Raw genomic sequence first — 18,192 nt, 5'->3', positions numbered from 1 at the left:
TTGAGCCCAGGCCTTAATGATGTGATTACAGTACAGTAGAAACCCACATTTGTAGCATTTACTAACACCAGCATCACCACCAGATGCACACTTGCAGATTATTACAGACACAAATCTGCATTGCTAGTTTGATTAGTGCATAATAAGTACATTGTTATATGGATGGTGGTTATGGATACCAAAAACAAACATTTAGATTTAGTTGCAAAGATAATCTCAGCTCTGTTTTTTGTCACTTCAGATCTGTGATTTTGGGGCATCCAAGTTCCTGACCCACACAACGCACATGTCCTTGGTGGGCACGTTTCCCTGGATGGCTCCGGAGGTGATCCAGAGTCTGCCTGTGTCTGAACAGTGTGACACTTTCTCCTACGGTGTGGTGAGTGACAAGAAGGGAAGGAGGGGAAAGTAGCAATCTCATAACGCTGATATAAGTTTTACATTTTAGATTCTATTGATCATTGTTTTGGCGCTTATTGTCTTCTTCAGGGTAAGAGCCAGCAATCATCAGACTGACATATAGGGTCTAGGACAGTTGCCCTTATTCTTAGAATTAAAGAGGACCCATTATGCTTTTGTTCTTTTCCTCTTTCCCTTGTATGTTATATCGTTTTTTGTGCATGTAAAAGGTCTACAAATTTACAAAGCCTTAAAAGACAAACCTGTGTTAAATTGAATCAAATAAGTTCAATGCATTTGTAGGAATTGCATTGAAGACACTCACGGCTCAAAAAACAACAACTGTCAGTCAACCAGTCCCTCTGTTATTTTCATTCCTACATTTTTTTCTCTGCTTAAGTGGAAAGTAGAAGTTATTTTGACCTCTGCAGAAGTAACTTTCTGTGTCTTTCTTCTTCCTGAAACTCTTGTGAAGTTGCTGACTAAAGACTTTTGGGAATAGTTTCAAAATGGAAACCAGTTACCAGCTTAAAAATGTCAGTTCCTATAATACAAGAGTACATTTTTGATATAAATTCATAATAAATATGTCCTCAGATATACAGTAGGTAGGATTTTACAAGCAAAACAGACAATGTTTATGATTGCAATGAGTGCTTCCTATGTCAGAGGTACTGCAAAATGATTGCAGAGTTACAGTAAGTATGCAGACACTTTTCTGAGGAGCTGATTTCTGCAGTTAAATACATACAGTACATGTAATGAGAGGCAGCTGGCGAGTGCAGAAATGCAGAAATATGGTACACGACATATACAGTAGAGCCCTTGGGTGTTTGAAAAATGACTCTCCTTCACCTTTTCACGGTCTAATTTTTCAAACATGTCGACGCAGGTTGTTATTTCTGACACTGCTGAATACCAACTGAGAAGCACCTAAATTATTAAGGGAGTACTGTTATTGTACTTCAGAAATCACAGCAGCCTTTAATCGTTGTTGGAAATCTAAAATTCATCTTTTTGTCTATTATGTATGTTTCATTTGGTCTCCAAGAAAGAAAGAAAAGTGTTTTTAATGTTTATTTGTATATGAATGCACATGCTGTACAAACAGATAAAAACTACTTATATAATATTTATGTATTTATACCTTTAGTGAAAGCCAACCTAGAGGTTAAGTAGAAGATTTATAGATGCTGTGCATGTTGACAGAGCATACACATATGTATGTGTATAATTGTACACTATTATAACTTGTTTGTTTACTGACCTTGGCTCTTGACTTCTGTGGCAGGTGCTTTGGGAAATGCTCACCCGTGAGATTCCTTTCAAAGGCCTGGAAGGTTTACAAGTGGCCTGGCTCGTGGTGGAGAAAAACGAGGTACTGTAGTGTGTGATTACCTGTACAATATATACCGTATACAGTATTCACACTTGGAACTGGGGAATCATTATTGTCCAGTTAAATAAACTTCCTTCCTATTTTAGTTCTATATTAATAGTAGATAGTAGAGTAGAGTATCACAGATCTATAATATATATATATATGTATATATATACAGTACATATGTATATATGAGGTTCTTATCCATAGTCAGTGTATTACCTACAGTAGATGACGGTCAGCACGCCCCCGGTTTGGAGAAACAGACAGGAGTTACCAAAGCAATGTACTACTGTGGATGGAGCCGATAGCAAAACATATTTTAGCCATTTTTATTTTCACGGTTTTATCTTGCCGTCAGACAGAACTGAAAGTGAAAGTGTCACAGCGTCTCAGCACAGAGTAGCATGAGGCAGGACGAGAGAGGAGGCGAAGGATTTGGTGTCAGAGCGAAAAACAAAAGCACCTATTTGGCAATATTTCGGATTTAAGTCCAATGCTATAAGGGAACCATAATGTTAATGAGGCAATCTGTAAATGTTTGGTATGAAGCCGTGCGGAGGACAGCCGGTGAGTTACAGCCGGTGTGCGCAGCGAAGTCCGAAGAGGTCAAACACACATCCATCCAACGTTATGTTATGACTTGATCCCATCTCCCAAATTAGAGCTCCAGATGTCTACAATCCGACTATTCGACAAGCAGTTTTGTATAGTATACTGGCCAATTTAGACTGCAAAAAGTCACTTTCAGCTTGTTTATACAAAGTTGCGCAGTTTTACTTTTTAACTAAGAATTTTTTGACTGATGAGTCAAAGTTTAGGGCCGTTCTTACCATTTCTGTAATTTCTTTCTCAGTTATTAGTTATTAGTAAGCGCTCTACAGATATCGAATATCATCTTTTCTTGTAAAATGTCTGGTGTAATCGGTAACATCGGTGTTGTCACAAGTTTATTAACCGATGGGGGCGTGTTGACCGTCATCTACTGTAGGTAATACACTGACTATGGATCAGTACCTCGTACAACCCCACTTCAAAACACCCGAACTATCCCTTTAACTCTCAGCAAGAAAGTGAATAAGCTTATATATTCCAAAATGTCAAACTATTCCTTTAAATCAGCAGCTCATCCTACATCTGACTGTGTGTCTTTCAGAGGTTAACCATCCCGAGTGGCTGTCCTGCCAGCTTTGCTGAGCTCATGAGGAACTGCTGGGCAACAGAGCCAAAAGTGAGTGATCCGCTCAGTCCCATTAGCATGCAAATTGACAACACATGTATGCTTTCATTTGGATCATACAGAGAAAATGTTTGTGTGTTGATTTAGGAAAGGCCAATGTTCAAGCAGATCCTCTCTACTCTGGAGTCCATGTCTAACGACAGCCAACTTCCTCAACAGTGCAACTCTTTCCTTCACAACAAGGCTGAATGGAGGTAATGTGATTCTCCCAGGCCCAGTAAATGAATTTATAACTCTCTTTTTTTCACCAATATACTGCCTCAGCCTAAGGAAATGTGCAACTGTTTTCAAAGAATGATGTGGAAATGTAGCTGATGGGGGCCATGAAATACAAAAAAGGACTTGAGATCGTGCATATAGATCTTTAATAATTACACTGATAGCTACATAAAGGCATGAAAACCTCCAAAGAATCATCCATCTGGATATACTTCCTCTCTTTACCCATAAGGCCCTAAAAATAATCACCATCTTTTTCAAGTAGAAGTGTTTAATTGGGTTGTATGAGCAGCTGGAGGTTTGGTGGTGTTCAGCACAGCCTGAGTCTCAGCTGTTACTTTATTCTCTGTCTGCCTCTCTGCGGGGCTTGTCTGTGCTCTGAGGTTTTTCCCTCAGAAGTTGTGCTGGTGGCATCATGTCCAGGCAGCCATCTGCAGGTGGATCAGGTCGGAGTGAATCTCGCTGCTGGAAAACAGAAACTGAGAATGTGTGACACAGAAAGACGCATTTGTTGTAGCTCAAGAGGTTTGATAGTATGAGCATTAGCTGGCTGAAAGTGGAAGGAGAGGCTTGTGGGTAATCAGAGCAGGAGGGAGCTTCACCAGAGAGGGCGGAGAGATGTTATGTTGGCCTCAGAGCAGTGAGATCTGACTGATCTCTTGTTACTATTTCTCTCAGTTAGCTCATTTGCATTGCCGCAGAATTACCAAGAAATAGATAGAGCATATAGTGCAAACTTAAAAGTGTACGGTTAAAGTGCTAACTTTTGGCTTTTGTCATACCCCGTAACTTAAGACCGTGTCCCAGCCTCCAATCAATACTCTTGGGTTTGCGGCCCACTGAATATGCTTAGTAGTGTTTCTCCCACTGGCCTTAACCCACAAGCTCCTGCTCAGCCTATAGACTTTACATTGTGATGACGTCACAGATTTTAAAATCGAGGAAAGTTATACAATTATAATACCTCCATGGATTAAAAAAATCATAATAGAAAGAGTCATAATCAAACTTGTTTGCAGTTTGAGGTGTCCTCCAACAGTTTTACAGACGTCTCTTTAACAATAGTGGTCTATGGGGAAAATACCTTTTGGGCCGCAGACTTTTCGCTGCAATACGGTGAGAGGCTACTGGAAAAAAAGGGAAATCAAGGCTGAGCGGCGTCACCGTATCCAGTATACATCCATGGGCTGCACTTACGCATACGGCGGTGCTTTGAGCTAAATGCTAACATCAGCATGTTGACATGCTCTCAATGATGTTAACATACTGATGTTTAGCAGATATAATGTTTACCATGTTCACCATCCAAGTTTAGTGTGTTAGCATGCTAAAACATTTGCTAATTAGCACTAGACACAAGGTACAACTGAGGCTGATGGGAATGTCATTAGATTTTCAGGCTTTTTGTCATACATCAAAGTATTGGACAAATTAAAAATTTTGACCTGATGATGGTGCTAAAAGAAAAGTCGGTGAGGTTATTACAATTCATCCTGAGGGGGATGTGAATGAACAGCAAAAAACTTGTTTCCTCTCTCTCTTTTTAATTACATCACATGACATTGTACATAAAACATGTGCCAGGAATATGTAAAGTATATTTTGTTAGTCGATTTGAGACACTAAACCAATACTTTAGCAATATCAATTTAATTTCTTGAACCATTGAGAAATGTACTACTAATTTGACTACTAAATGTTCCCAGAAAATAAAATGAATTGACTTATTTATGTTTCATATTCTATTTTATACTATACTGAAGGTTATGTATTCTAATTTATATCTATCTTTTTTGTTTTGTTTGTTTATAGTGCAATACAAGTAAGCAACATGCAAACAAACATATAAAACATATGACACAGCTCAAGAAAAGCCAGAGAACTAGACCGAAACAAGAGAGTACGCAGCAGCAATAACAAAAACACACATAAACACTTGCGTAATACAAATTTTCTTTTTTTTTCTTGTTGTTGAATAAGAAAAACTTGATGACAGCCAACATGTGTCGAGCAGTGCAGCAGACAGTCTCTCCTGCTCTCCATCATCACTGCATTTTAACTTACACACTCACTGTTTAGATGCTAAATTAAACAGGAGAGTCACTACTTCATCCTGACATTCATTGTTTCATGCCAGATCCAGTGTTGTTGTACTTACATTCTGCACTGTACATAGTTTGTACAGACAAAGATCAAATGTCAAACTCTGAGGGTGTAATAGTCAAAAGCAGCTGATATAGTTGAATGGTTGCTCTGTCTTACAACCAGTAAATTAATATACTGTGTTGTGTGATCTAATTATCTGTCCAAGAAGTAAATATAGACTGAGCCACATTGAATACCATGTTACACTCTGTATCAGATCAGTTTGGACAGAATAAGAACAGACTTAATAAAAAATAGACTTCATCAGTGTACAGGGCGATGTGAAATCCCAAAACCTTTGTCAGGAAATTGGGAGGAAAGAGAGCAAATCATTTGGGAAGTTGAGCAAGAATAGGAATTGTTTGAAGTGGGAGGCTTTGGGTTGGAGGATCCGGAGGACCGGGAGGAGTAAGGATGGGCTTTCCTGCCTCATGTGTTTATGAACAGAAAGTGTGAGAACTAAGTTTTTGTTGGGCAGAAGCTCAGCATGGATTTCCACGACACACTGTGCAACCCCACCTGCTGGGCAAAACAAACTTCCCCCAACGTGAAGTGAACATGAGACATTGTTCTGTTCTTGGCATTCGAAGCTTCAGACACAGACTAATCACCTTCTGACTGCAGGGCATCACTGGTGTTGTTTACAGTTCTATTTTGTTCTAGTATATGTCACTGCTTACTGCCCTAGTACTCTAATTGAGACTAATTTCACTATTCTTTACTCTGGGTTGTTTAAAGGATAATGCTGGTGATATTTTATATTTTCTTATTGTCAACAAATCCAATGAAATAACACAAAACTTAAGCTAAGAACTCACTCTTAAACCACACTGACCTGCTGGTGAGTTACTCATTGCAAACAACTGCTGTGCGGCTGAATCGCATAACTTAATTTCAAATTCCAGTGGAAATCCTAAAGTTTCCAAAGATGCCAAATATTTACATTGAATGGTATGATGCAGCCGTAAAAAACATGGACTCTTACACATATTATATGACAGTTAACCTTAAAGCTAATTAAGTTAAAGAAAATAAGTAGGGAAACCTGGATTGTTAGGGGTTGAAACCAGTGGGCAACCTCCAAGTGCCTTCAACTTCTATTCTTTCTAATAGCCAACAGGGGGCGACTCCTCTGGTTGCAAAAAGAAGTGTGATTGTATAGAAGTCTATGAGAAAATGAGCCTACTTCTCACTTGATTTATCACCTCAGTAAACATTGTAAACATGAGTTTATGGTCTCAATCGCTAGTTTGAAGTCTTTTTCAATACAGCATGATGTTCATTTAGTAAATTATGGTCCCATTTAGAGTCAAAATGACCATAAATGGCTACCTTGTGATTGACAGGTCGCTACCACGGCGTTGTCCGGTCTGGGAGTTGTCCGCGTATTCGTCTTACAACTTTAACCTTTTCACAGTATGTTTTCAATTCGTAAAAAGTTAATTATAATGTTTTTGGTTGCCTAAAAATGTCTTATTCAGCATTCGATTGTCCTCTCGTGTCTCTTCTGGTTGCAAAAAAACAAGATGGCAACAGCCAAAATGCCGAACTCGAGGCTTCAAACCAGTAGTCCACAAACCAATGGCTGACGTCACGTTGACTACATCCACTTCTTATATACAGTCTATGGTTGAAACACATTAATGAGTCACAGCGTTGCACTGGATGACACATTCCTTCATTTCAGTCAACACTGTAGTTTACTGAGTCAATCCCACCTACACATCCTGCTGCAAAAATTGTCTGCAGGGCACCAAATGTGTATTAATCCGCAGCTGAAAATAGTTCCCAACAAATGCACTATTTAGTCCTGTTTGAGACGTTTTGCTAAAAACTACCGTGCCCAGCTGTTTTAGGACATAAGACAGCCTTTTTAAAAAAATATATATTTGCGACCCATAAAGATTTACCTTTTTATAAGGAAGAAATAGGCTTGGAGCTGAGTACCACAGACAGGGTAGGGAAGTTAGAAAGCATTAAGAGACGGACTAATGCTGAGTGTCCATATAGCGTTTTCTTTTCTGAGCGCCAGCACCTTTTTTCAACACATTGATGGTTTTGGTCTTTTTTATGGGATTTGTTGATAAAAAGAAAAACATGTTATCATGGCTTTAACATATGGAAAATATTCAATGTGGAGATATTTGGTGAGTTGTTGACATTGTTCTGTTACTGTATACTGCAGGTATGAGATTGAAGCTACACTTGAGAGACTTAAGAAGCTGGAGAGAGACCTGAGTACCAAAGAGCAGGAGCTGAAGGAGCGAGAGCGCCGCCTAAAGATGTGGGAGCGCAAACTCATCGACCAGTCCAGCACCCCGGTGAGTTCCTCATTATCTCCTCTCCACCTTGGTCCACCTTCACCCTCAGGACAGCCGCCACCACAGTGGTCACAGCAGCAGCAGCACATCACGTTACTGTTACACTGCTGTTCACATGTTTCCTCAGTCCCACTGGGAGAGGGACAGAATTCCCCTGATCCTCCTCTGGGGCGACATGGAAATGGGAAAGCAGTGAAATGAAAATAAAAAGTGTGGAATGAGAAGTGAAGGGAAAAGCACATTATGAGAACATAATGCGCAGTGTATATTATTGGCACTACTTCATTTATGTGCAGTGTAGTGCATGGTTGCCCTACAAGTACATTTGCATCATGATGCACAGAGTGAATGCTGCATTTCTCACTAGAATTCATATTGAATTGTGAGCGTTGCAGAACTGCAGTTCACACAGCTTTGCTGTTGGCTTTTGTTTCCTTGCATTGCATGCAAATGACACAACAGATTATATCATTGTTTGCACTTTGTGTTCCTGTGAACGAAACACGGTTGTTTTCCTCAAAATCGTGTGTGACCGAATGCCACAGTAGTGTACAGTATAGATAACTTGAACACCTTTGGATCGAGTACACTGAAATCACTTCCTGTGTTTCCTTTCTTTTTCTATCCTCCCCTTATTCTTTCTTTTCTATTTCTTCTTGGTTCGGGGGTTAAAATTATCCACTTTACTTTATTTACAGCTATTTTGTGGTTTGAAACTGATTACTTACTTCCTTTTCTTTTCTATCCTCTCTTCTCTTCTTTCCCTGCTCTCTCCACTGTTTCTGCCTCTCAGCTCCTCTTACCTGTGGCAAAAAAGATAAGCGCTCAGTCGTTCTATCGGTCTAAGACGGAGGAATCAAACAGTTCACAGATGTCATGTCAGATCACAACCTCTGGTAACAAGGAGGTGAATCTGCAGTCTGTGATGAAGGGCTTTGAGGACATGTTTTCCTTGGACTTTGGCCGGCCCGTCCTGCACTCGGGCATGCAGGTCGACATGCAGGCCAGGCAGAACTCCTCCGTGTCGAGCTGTGTCAGAGAAGGACACAAAATCAACACGACTCTGGGGATGGGACGCTTCACTTGGTCTGACGACAGTGAATAAAGCTCTCCGACGCTCTGTGTCGCCACAGCTGCATCTGTCAAATACTGTAATCTCGATTAATGCATTATTGGTGTTGTGGAAGCTCTATTTCATAATGAATTGCTTGTTAAGTCATGATTATTTTGATAATTTCAATAATCATGAGAAACACCAGAAAACATATCTTGGCTTCCTGTTTCTTCTGCTTTCAAGTTGTATTAAGAAATGTAGCACAGAGATATTATAGAATATATTTGTAGCCCTCCACCTATGGATATTATGGATGTCATTTACCGTATGCCTAATCTACTGGATGTATAGTGCCATGCTGTGAAGAAAGAGCCACACGAGCCAGTTGCTTAGAGAAGGCCAGGCTTTTATGATGAAGTGACATTTTGCTGACATTAAGATTGGCCAATTTGTTCTGGATGTGGTGGAGTGCAGTTGTTGAGACGCAGTCTCCTACCAGGATGAGAAAGTACATGTTTTTTCCTCTGACTGACCCGGGTTCAAAACAGCAGGAGAGGGACTTTGCTGTGTGACTGTCAGCTTCATTCTCTCATTTTACGTTTTACTTTTCAAGACAGGCTTCTTGCTTAGGCCTGACAAGATTTAAAAAATTAAGAAAGAATGAATAATAACAATTAGGATTGGATATGGATTTTTTTCAGCCGATACTGATAACCGTTAATTATCTGCTTCTCTACACCGATACCGATAAGATCATTTTACATTTTTGTATTTTAAAGTGAAGTTCATAACCGGTAGTTAATGCACACCTGAGGGTAAGAACAGCTAAGATATAGTGAGCAAAGATGGATGATTTAATATTCCATAGCTCTGACCTAACCAAATCTTACTGACATCACTATTTTTAACACAACAAAAACAAAGAACAGTTCTTCTTCTTCATTTCTTCATTTCTAGTAAAATGCATCAAAAACAATTGTATTGCAAATTGCAAATTGTGTTGACTTCCTCTGAAACACATCCACACCAGCAACGACATGTTTGGCTGCACTTGTTCTTCTTCTTTTCTGTGTTTATTGGCGGATTGCAAAACCAACTTTAAAAGTGCATACCTCCACCTACTGTAGATAGCGCTTGTTAAAGGAGCAGTGTCTAGGATCTGGCGGTATCTAGCGGTGAGGTTGCAGATTGCAACCAACTGAAACTTCTCCCGTGTGCCAAGCGTGTAGGAGAACTGTGGTGGCCGACGCAAAAACGCTAATGGCCCTCTCTAAAGTCAGTTGTTGTAAAAGTAGCGTAGGTCATTTGGAGCAGAGCCAGTGTGTAGAGTGTAGGCCTATGTGTACGCGGGAAGTGAGTGATGAAGCAAGAGAGAGAGAGAGTGGCGGTGACGGCAGTGAGTAACGTTATGGACTCCGGCCCAAGCAAGAAAAGTTAACAGAGTTTGGTTTGTCCGTTCTGGGCTACTGTAGAAACATGGCGAATTCCATGGAGAGCTGACCCGCTCCCTACGTAGATATAAACAGCTTAAGGTAATGAAAACACAACGATTCTTATTATCATCTGATTATACAGTAAAAGAAAACATACTTATTATATTATATTCCATTTCTGCCAATAGATCCCCCTAAATGTTACACACTGGTCCTTTAAGTTAATGAAAGCAATTATGCTTCGTATTATCAGCTGATAATTTATCGACTCTAATTTCCTTATGGGAATAATACATAATAATATAAATAATTTCCCATTAAAGGCCGATAATTTATTGGACCGGATATATATCCTGCATCCCTAAAAAGGTTAAAAGGCCTCAATCAGAAGTCACAGATTTGACCAAACATAGATTTTACCCACAGGATCACACCATACGGTCTAACTGAATATTAGCCTCAAGACCTGCACTTTACAGTAGAGAAAATCGTATTAGCATTAGTGTTCAGTTAGGTATTAGGCTTCATCTGGGGGAAGGACATGCTTCCTTGAGCGTAGCACATTAAATTGTCCCCTTGGCTTGTTATCATCAGTCAGTCTCATGAGGACGTAATCCTCTGTATTCCTGTGTTGTTGCTTGTTAGCATCCTGCCATGAGCTAATATTCAAACATCGCCATCAAGCCCTATACACACACTAGACTAGACAATTAACACAGGCTCTTACCAATATTTACATTTCCCTGTGTGAAATGCAGACACTTCATAAACATTCAGCCTCCACACTTAAAGCTTTCACCAAAATCATACAACCAGCAGCTTCTTGATGTGACTTATTTTCCTGGATCCTTCACTGTTTTCTTAATAAATCTTTCAACTCTCTGCTGATCTGTTTCATGAGAATTATGTTGTATTACTGCTATTATTACTAAACCTTTTATGAGAGAAGACAGAACAGAGCGCGACTAAACCCATTTTAATACGATTGTAAAATATATTGCTTCACTAGGCATTTACATTGAGCTGTTTCTTGTGATATTAACTTGATGGCACTTTGTAACTCCCAGTATTCATGGTCTGGTTACCCGTCATCTACTTGCCACATGGGGGCAGAATTGTGTGAACTAAACCCAACTCAGAGTCTTTTTTCTCCCTGCAGATTCCACACACACATATCATAAACACAAAAACTGTGCTCCCCATTTTGAATTTGAGAAAAAAAGCATGGCAGCACATTTGTGAAATACAATATGCTGCTTGAAAAGTGATGTTAAGTCACTCCAATGAGACTTTGGCAGCGGCAGAGTGTTTCTGAATCTGTTTACTTCCGAACTGCAGCACTGGAGGAGGCGGAAAACGCTGCAGGGCTGAGTGGCTTTATGAGGCGGCGGGGCTGCACTGAATGTATGGCAGCGACTGTCTCTATTGAGACCGGCATTCAGCTCATAATCTGAGCTGTTATCAGATGTCGTGGGAAGAAGACAGTGAATGGGGGATTACTCATTCATTTAGTCATCTTTCCTCCAATTTTCCATTGCATTATTTCTGTCATTACACACCAGTCTCATGATCACAATGATGAAATCTTTATTTTGGCTGGCAAGTTTCTGCCTGATTACATTTAATGAGCAATAAATGATTTATCATTCAGACAGATCACGTTAGATCAGTCAGACGGACATTTCGGTTTGATATAGACCATTAGAGGCGAGCATAATAACCGGAAAAGTAATGGCTTCGCAGACAGGGAAAACATGGCTATTTTCCATTTTAATAACATTTACTTAAGTCTTGTGATTTTTACTTTTAAATCTGTCTGTCATGAATACACACATGTGTCATACTGTCTGTATTTTATTGCTGTTACGTCTATTTGTCTTTTGTTTTTATGCAGTTGCTGCCCACCCTAGACATCTATACATGGACAGAGGAGCATGTGGTCAGTATCATTGTATTTACCTCATAACTAGTATATTAATAAAAATGTTCACATACTATTACTATTAAAACTAGAGCTGCAATTTCAATTGATTTCACAATTTTCTGACATTTTATAGACCAAACAACTAATCGATTAATCAAGAAAATAATCAACAGATTAATCAACAATCAAAATAATCGTTAGTTGCAGCCCTAATTAAAACTAATATGTTACTGTTTTATTCCTTCAGTATTTCTGGATGCAGCAAATATTTGGAGCAGGTTTGTCCATTTACTTCATCTTTAATCCAACTTTGGCATCTTCAGACTCAATTTATTTGTGATCTGTTGTTTAAAAACTATCCTTTTTCTATCTCAGGGGAGGGCCCGTGTGGCATGCAGCTCTACGCTGACCTGTTTAAAGAAAATCACATCACTGGACAGAGGTTGCTATTGCTCACGGAGAACGACATGCGGGACATGGGGGTCAAGTCCAAAGGTCACGTCATGCACCTTAAGGTAAGGCACAGTTAACCATTAACCACAACTGTCTTATTTCTTTTCATTTGGGCTGTGTGTTGGAAGAATCTGGCGATACGATACGTATCATGATACAGGGGTAACGATTTGATATATTGCGATATATTGTGATACTGTAAGCAAGGCGATGTATTGTGATTTTTAAATCAAATTTTAGGTAAACTGTCAGAGTATAAAGAGCACACCACCATACGTATGTATAAACTAAAAAGAAGTTTACTTTTTTATGCAATCAGAACAGTGGGATCTGCATTTATCACAGTCCCTGTAACATCCAACATCATAGCACTACTTTGAGAGGACACATACACTGAGAGGGTGCATCTCTTTGCAAATGAAATCAAGTTTTGACTGAGTTCATCTTTGCATGTAAACTATTCATTAAAAATCATTAGTTTTTGAGAATCGATACAGTATCACAAAACATAATATCGCATTGATATTTGGAATTACAGTGAATCTCACATTTTCTCTTTCACAGGGTGAAATTGAAAAGCTAACGAATGACTACCTGGGGATGGTCCATTTCCCACCTCTGTTAAAGGTATAAAAGTTTATTCTTTATCTTCAGGAAGAGTTATTTTTTTGTGCATATTTGGTGCCTAAACTCTCATTTCTTTCTAGGATGAGCTGGGAAAGGAGGTGGAGAAGGGTAAAACTGTAAATCTGGAGCTGGTGTTTGGGTATCACTGGAAACCAGGAACTGGGAAATCTGTAAGTTTTGTAGTGACACACACACACACACACACACACACACACACTGGCTGCATCAACATATTCTGCAGCTGTGAGCATCAGATGTAGATTTGTTCTGTGAAGGGCAACCAAAAAAAATGAGGACAATCACAATTAAATGTATGTACTAGGGCTGTGTACCAACTGATTGTCAATAGATAATCGCAAATTAATCACCCATTTTTTATCTGTGTATGTACCTTAAAGGGAAATTTGTCAATCATTTAATACTCTTATCAACATGGAAATGGGCAAATATGCTGCTTTATGCAAATATATGGATATATTTATTATTATAAATCAATTAACAACACAAAACAATGACAAATATTGTCCAGAAACCCTCATAGGTACTGCATTTAGCATAAAAAAATATGCTCAAATCATAACATGGTAAACTGCAGCCCAACAGGCAACAACAGCTGTCAGTGTGTCAGTGTGCTGACTTGACTACTACTTGCCTCAAACTGCATGTGATTATCATAAAGTGGGCATGTCTGTAAAGGGGAGAATCGTGGATAACCATAGAACCCATTTTCATTCACATATCTTAAGGTCAGAGGTCAAGGGACCCCTTTGAAAATAGCCATGCCAGTTTTTTCTCGCCAAAATGTAGCGTTGGTTTGGAGGGTTATTTAACCTCCTTCGCAACAAGCTAGTATGACATGGTTGGTACCAATGGATACCTTGTGGATTTCTAATTTTATATGATGCCAGTATCTTCACTCTAGCTTTAAAACTGAGCCCGCTACAACCTAAAAATCGCAAGTTGCGTTAATGCATTAAAGAAATTAGTGGCGTTCAAACGAATTTGCGTTAATGCGTCGTTGTCGCATTAATTTTGACAGCCCTGAAATCTGCTTTAATTATTAATTGTTAACATCTTTAATAAGTTTGGTAATAATTGTTCCTTCGTAAATAGTACAGAAGTTTTTGCCATGATTGAATCAGCCTCCTTGTATTGAAGCTGTTTGTTCTGAGGATTCATGATGATGGCTGTTATACTGACCATTGAAGGCATCACTAGACATGCATAAAACCAGACAAATAAACATTTCATTCTCAGCCATGTACCACATCCACCTCGACTCGCTCACAGCCCTTTGTTAGGGTCTCAAACTGTGGAGAAAGGGTGGCTCTTCACTTGCTGTTTGAATTTAATCAAAAATAGCCCATTTAGCCAGAAGTCATTTTCTTTTTAAAAGGCAAACGTTATTTAATCTTTCAGCTGTTCATTGTCCCATCATAAATAGTCCTCTTTCAGTGTGTTCGGCAGGGCTGAAACGAGCCTGCTAATTGCCTCCCATTTCTTCTGACATGTGGTGGTTTAGTGGGTAGAAAACACAGCAGGGAGAAGGAAACAGGAGGCTGAGAAAATGAGAGCTAATTATTTTCCCCTGCCTGGTGTCAGGTTCCGTGTCAGCCTTGTTTTTACAAACTGGAAGGTTTTTTGCACTAAATAAAACAAACCCGCACTGCATTTTTTTCTTCGCCCCTCTTTGCTGGCGATGTCATGGAAGCAGCTGCACTTCTCAAAGACAAAATGAGGGCCTGCGATTGTGCGGCCACCATCTGACAGCCACTGAGGGTCCCCTACTAATGAGGATATCACCGTGCAGCCAAGTGAAAGGTGCTGAATTATGTATGAGTTGTCATTAGACGCACTCGGGTCCTAGGCATCATTACCAGACATTGTTTCTGCTGGAGTGATTAGACTAGCATGGACCTGGGAGCCCCGGTGCGACCGTCCAGTGCCGACAACAGGCCAGCGCGGGGCCACTGGTATGTTTCCGAGCCAGAGGCTTGCTGAAGCTTCCCCTTTGAGCCGTCTCCAGCCCCTGGGGACGATGCAGGAGAGGGCGAAGGCTCCTCAGACGAGTGTGTTAGTGCCACTCCTCTGATGTCTTTCTCTGTGATCACTACACAATGGATTGGCCTGTGCCATGAACCCTGTGTGGTTAAGCGGTGACCTGTGGCTTCGTGGCCGGCTTTTGGGGATTGGCAGAATCATTACTGCTTCGTCAGCATTCAGTATGCAGGAGAAGAGGTCTGGGGAATTGTTCAGATTCGTGCCTCCTAGTGAGGATTTGATGTGTGCCGCATGCAGCAACTCATGAGGAAAAACCTTCACCCTTATCACCTAAAATCGACCCGATTCATGCTCCAAGAAATTAATCCTGGGAGAATAATAACATCAAGTGACTGACAAGGAATTTACAGCGTCTACAGAAAAATATTTGCTACTGTTGTGATTTGTTTCTATCTCTCTGTTATAGTAATTTTATGAAATGTGACAATTCTCACTACAATGTTGAGGTATTAGGACGGATTTCCGATAATATTATTAATATTGCATACAAACTGCATTTGATATTTCTAATTTTTCATCCCCTTGCAATGTTATAATTTCTGTCCTCCCCCCACACTAAGAGGCTTTGTGGCCAATAACTCACCACTACCACTAAACTACCTCTAGGTTGTGCTGTTGGTTTATATACAAGAGTAACCAAGTTCTCCACACAGAATACTGCAATTATAAACTTTTCCATACAATCAGGTGTTGTTTCTCAGAGCACCAGACCAGATCTACATTATCTCACCATTATTTATTTTTTTCTTTCAAGGACTGCAAATGGAAAATGTACATGGAACTTGATGGAGATGACGTCGCAGTAACCTACATCAAAGATGTGATCTTTAACGCCAACAGACAAGATGTGGAAATCCTGCGAATGACTAAGGTGTCGTCAGAAACACTCATGTTTGAATCTGTTAAATGTTGTCTATGTTTCTGACCTAACTGACTGCATTTGTTGTATTGTGTTTGCATGCTCAGATTATTTTTTAAACTAATGTCGTTGCAATGCAGCCTCCTTTTGTGATGGACAAATGGATCGTTGGAATACAGCAGAACCAGAAAGTGGACTACACAGTCAATTATGAGGTGAGTCATTCTAGCAGCTGTGAGAGGCACCTCACAAAACAAAGCAAACATGCACATCAGCCATTTGAAATATACGTTTTAAAATGCATCAAATGCATCATATAATCCAGTGCAACAAGTATACGTATTTCTGACACTAAATATCCTCATAGTCTCCTTTTCTTCTGACTTCAGAATGATGTCAAGTCACCAAAGTCGACCAGACACAGCTGTGCAGTGACGTGGAGTCCCAGCGGGGGACAGGACGTGATCAAGACTATGGAGCTGGTCATCGAAACAACACCAGCTAACATCGACTGGAGCCCCATGGACCAGTCTTACTCTGGTAATTGTGTTATTTATAGTTTTGTTGACCTGAAGAGTGCCAAAGCAACAATTTTTCACTGCTGGACAAATAAAGATTGATGAATTTCCTCATTTCAAGATATCAAGATATATATTTAACAGTATTAAACCCAGACTGTGCTCCTATATTTATCAATATATATCTTCTTTTTTAGATATTGATCCCACATGGATGTACAACGTTAGGCAGAAGCAGTTGATGACCCAGAAATCCCCGCAGACGAAAGCCGCTCTGACTGCCTTCACTCGCTCCGACGCCCGCACTCTGCCTCAGTTCCTGTCTGCACATGAAAGCCAGGGGTGTTCTTATGCTGCAGCTTTGCGTCGCTCTCCGAGCCGCGTCCATACATCTCCTTGGATTGACTCACGCAGCTCCTCGCCAACCACCAGCCTGTCGGCCAAACTCTCCTCGCTCCATCTTGGGTCAAAGGGCAGCAGCCCTTCCAGCACTACGTCGGAGAGCGCCTCAGAGAGGGAACGAGAGCGCCCACAGAGCGCTGGAGCAGTGCACGACCACCGCAGGAACCGCTACTTTGGCAACACATTAACTGTGGAAGGGGGGCAGGGTAGGGGGCATGCATGGACCAATACTAGAGGTAACTATGTTCATAATAAAACCAGCAAAACCTCACGAACGCCATGGAGGCCACGGTCCAACAGTTACAGTGGCGCACCACAGAACCGCCCCTCCATGATACCAGGTATATTGTCTGTGACAGAAAACCCCGGTGAGGAAAAAGAGGGGGCCAAAGCCAGCGATGGAGGGTGGATCAAAGTGGAGCGACAGAAAAGATTACCACGTCAGGACAATAAACAAGTCAGAGGTCGACAGAGGAGAGGGGGCAGGGGAGGCCGCGGTGCTGGAGGAAGAACTTAATGTGGGCCACACATGAACTGACAGCTTCTTAACATATCATGCGCTGAAAAGGTTTTACATATGAATTATGCCTGCTTACATGCTCAAAATGAACTGCTTGTTGTAAGAAAATCGCACTGATGCCTATGATGTATATAAGTATGAAGATAAGGTTTTATTTTTTAAAAACTGACTCCTGTCAGGTGAATACAAAATGATTTATTATCATTATAAAAATGAACATTTCAGTCCTTGTTCTTCACTTTCTTCCTTCTATTAAACAGCAGATGGCAAACAGAGTTATTACATTTTTTTATTTTATTTTATTTATCAGCCCGGTTTCAAATAAACTGTTATAACACCCCATTGCAAAATGTCTATTTCTTCAAATCCATACTTTCTGAGTTGCCTCTTTAGTGTGTCTCTTTCTGTGGAGTATTTTTGGCACAGAAATATAACATAATCTACTGAATCCATTGTTTGACAATGTCACATAAGATAAGATAAGATACGCCTTTATGGATCCCCAGTGGGGAAATTTCGGTTGTTGCAGCAGCACAAGGACAGAAGTACGGACAAATAGTAGAAAATAAATAATAAGAGGTATAAAAAACTAAAATAAGAATAGAAGTTAAAAAAAGAAACTACAGAGCACTAAAG

General features: G+C 40.1%; 1 protein-coding gene across 2 annotated transcripts in view; it reads left to right on the top strand.

The window, feature by feature from the left end:
* Positions 1 to 17,894, top strand: part of map3k20a (mitogen-activated protein kinase kinase kinase 20a) — a 30,154-nt gene extending 12,260 nt beyond the window's left edge. The window contains exons 7-20 of one of the 2 annotated variants that reach the window (XM_074659295.1): positions 242 to 379; positions 1,691 to 1,777; positions 2,937 to 3,011; positions 3,108 to 3,214; positions 7,570 to 7,705; positions 12,087 to 12,131; positions 12,364 to 12,394; positions 12,492 to 12,631; positions 13,134 to 13,196; positions 13,277 to 13,366; positions 16,012 to 16,128; positions 16,257 to 16,331; positions 16,506 to 16,656; positions 16,832 to 17,894. In XM_074659295.1, coding sequence (XP_074515396.1) covers positions 242 to 379; positions 1,691 to 1,777; positions 2,937 to 3,011; positions 3,108 to 3,214; positions 7,570 to 7,705; positions 12,087 to 12,131; positions 12,364 to 12,394; positions 12,492 to 12,631; positions 13,134 to 13,196; positions 13,277 to 13,366; positions 16,012 to 16,128; positions 16,257 to 16,331; positions 16,506 to 16,656; positions 16,832 to 17,553 — 1,977 coding nt within the window. In that variant the 3' untranslated portion in view covers positions 17,554 to 17,894. Of the gene's footprint in view, positions 1 to 241; positions 380 to 1,690; positions 1,778 to 2,936; positions 3,012 to 3,107; positions 3,215 to 7,569; positions 7,706 to 8,498; positions 11,075 to 12,086; positions 12,132 to 12,363; positions 12,395 to 12,491; positions 12,632 to 13,133; positions 13,197 to 13,276; positions 13,367 to 16,011; positions 16,129 to 16,256; positions 16,332 to 16,505; positions 16,657 to 16,831 lie in introns of those variants that run through there. The other variant, XM_074659297.1, reaches the window with a different exon arrangement.
* The last annotated feature ends 298 nt before the right edge of the window (positions 17,895 to 18,192 follow it).

This window comes from Sebastes fasciatus, chromosome 14, assembly GCF_043250625.1.
Source record: "Sebastes fasciatus isolate fSebFas1 chromosome 14, fSebFas1.pri, whole genome shotgun sequence".
Taxonomy (NCBI): domain Eukaryota; kingdom Metazoa; phylum Chordata; class Actinopteri; order Perciformes; family Sebastidae; genus Sebastes; species Sebastes fasciatus.
The sequence above is the reverse complement of the archived record's forward strand: the minus strand, read 5'-3'. Positions and strand labels throughout refer to the sequence as shown.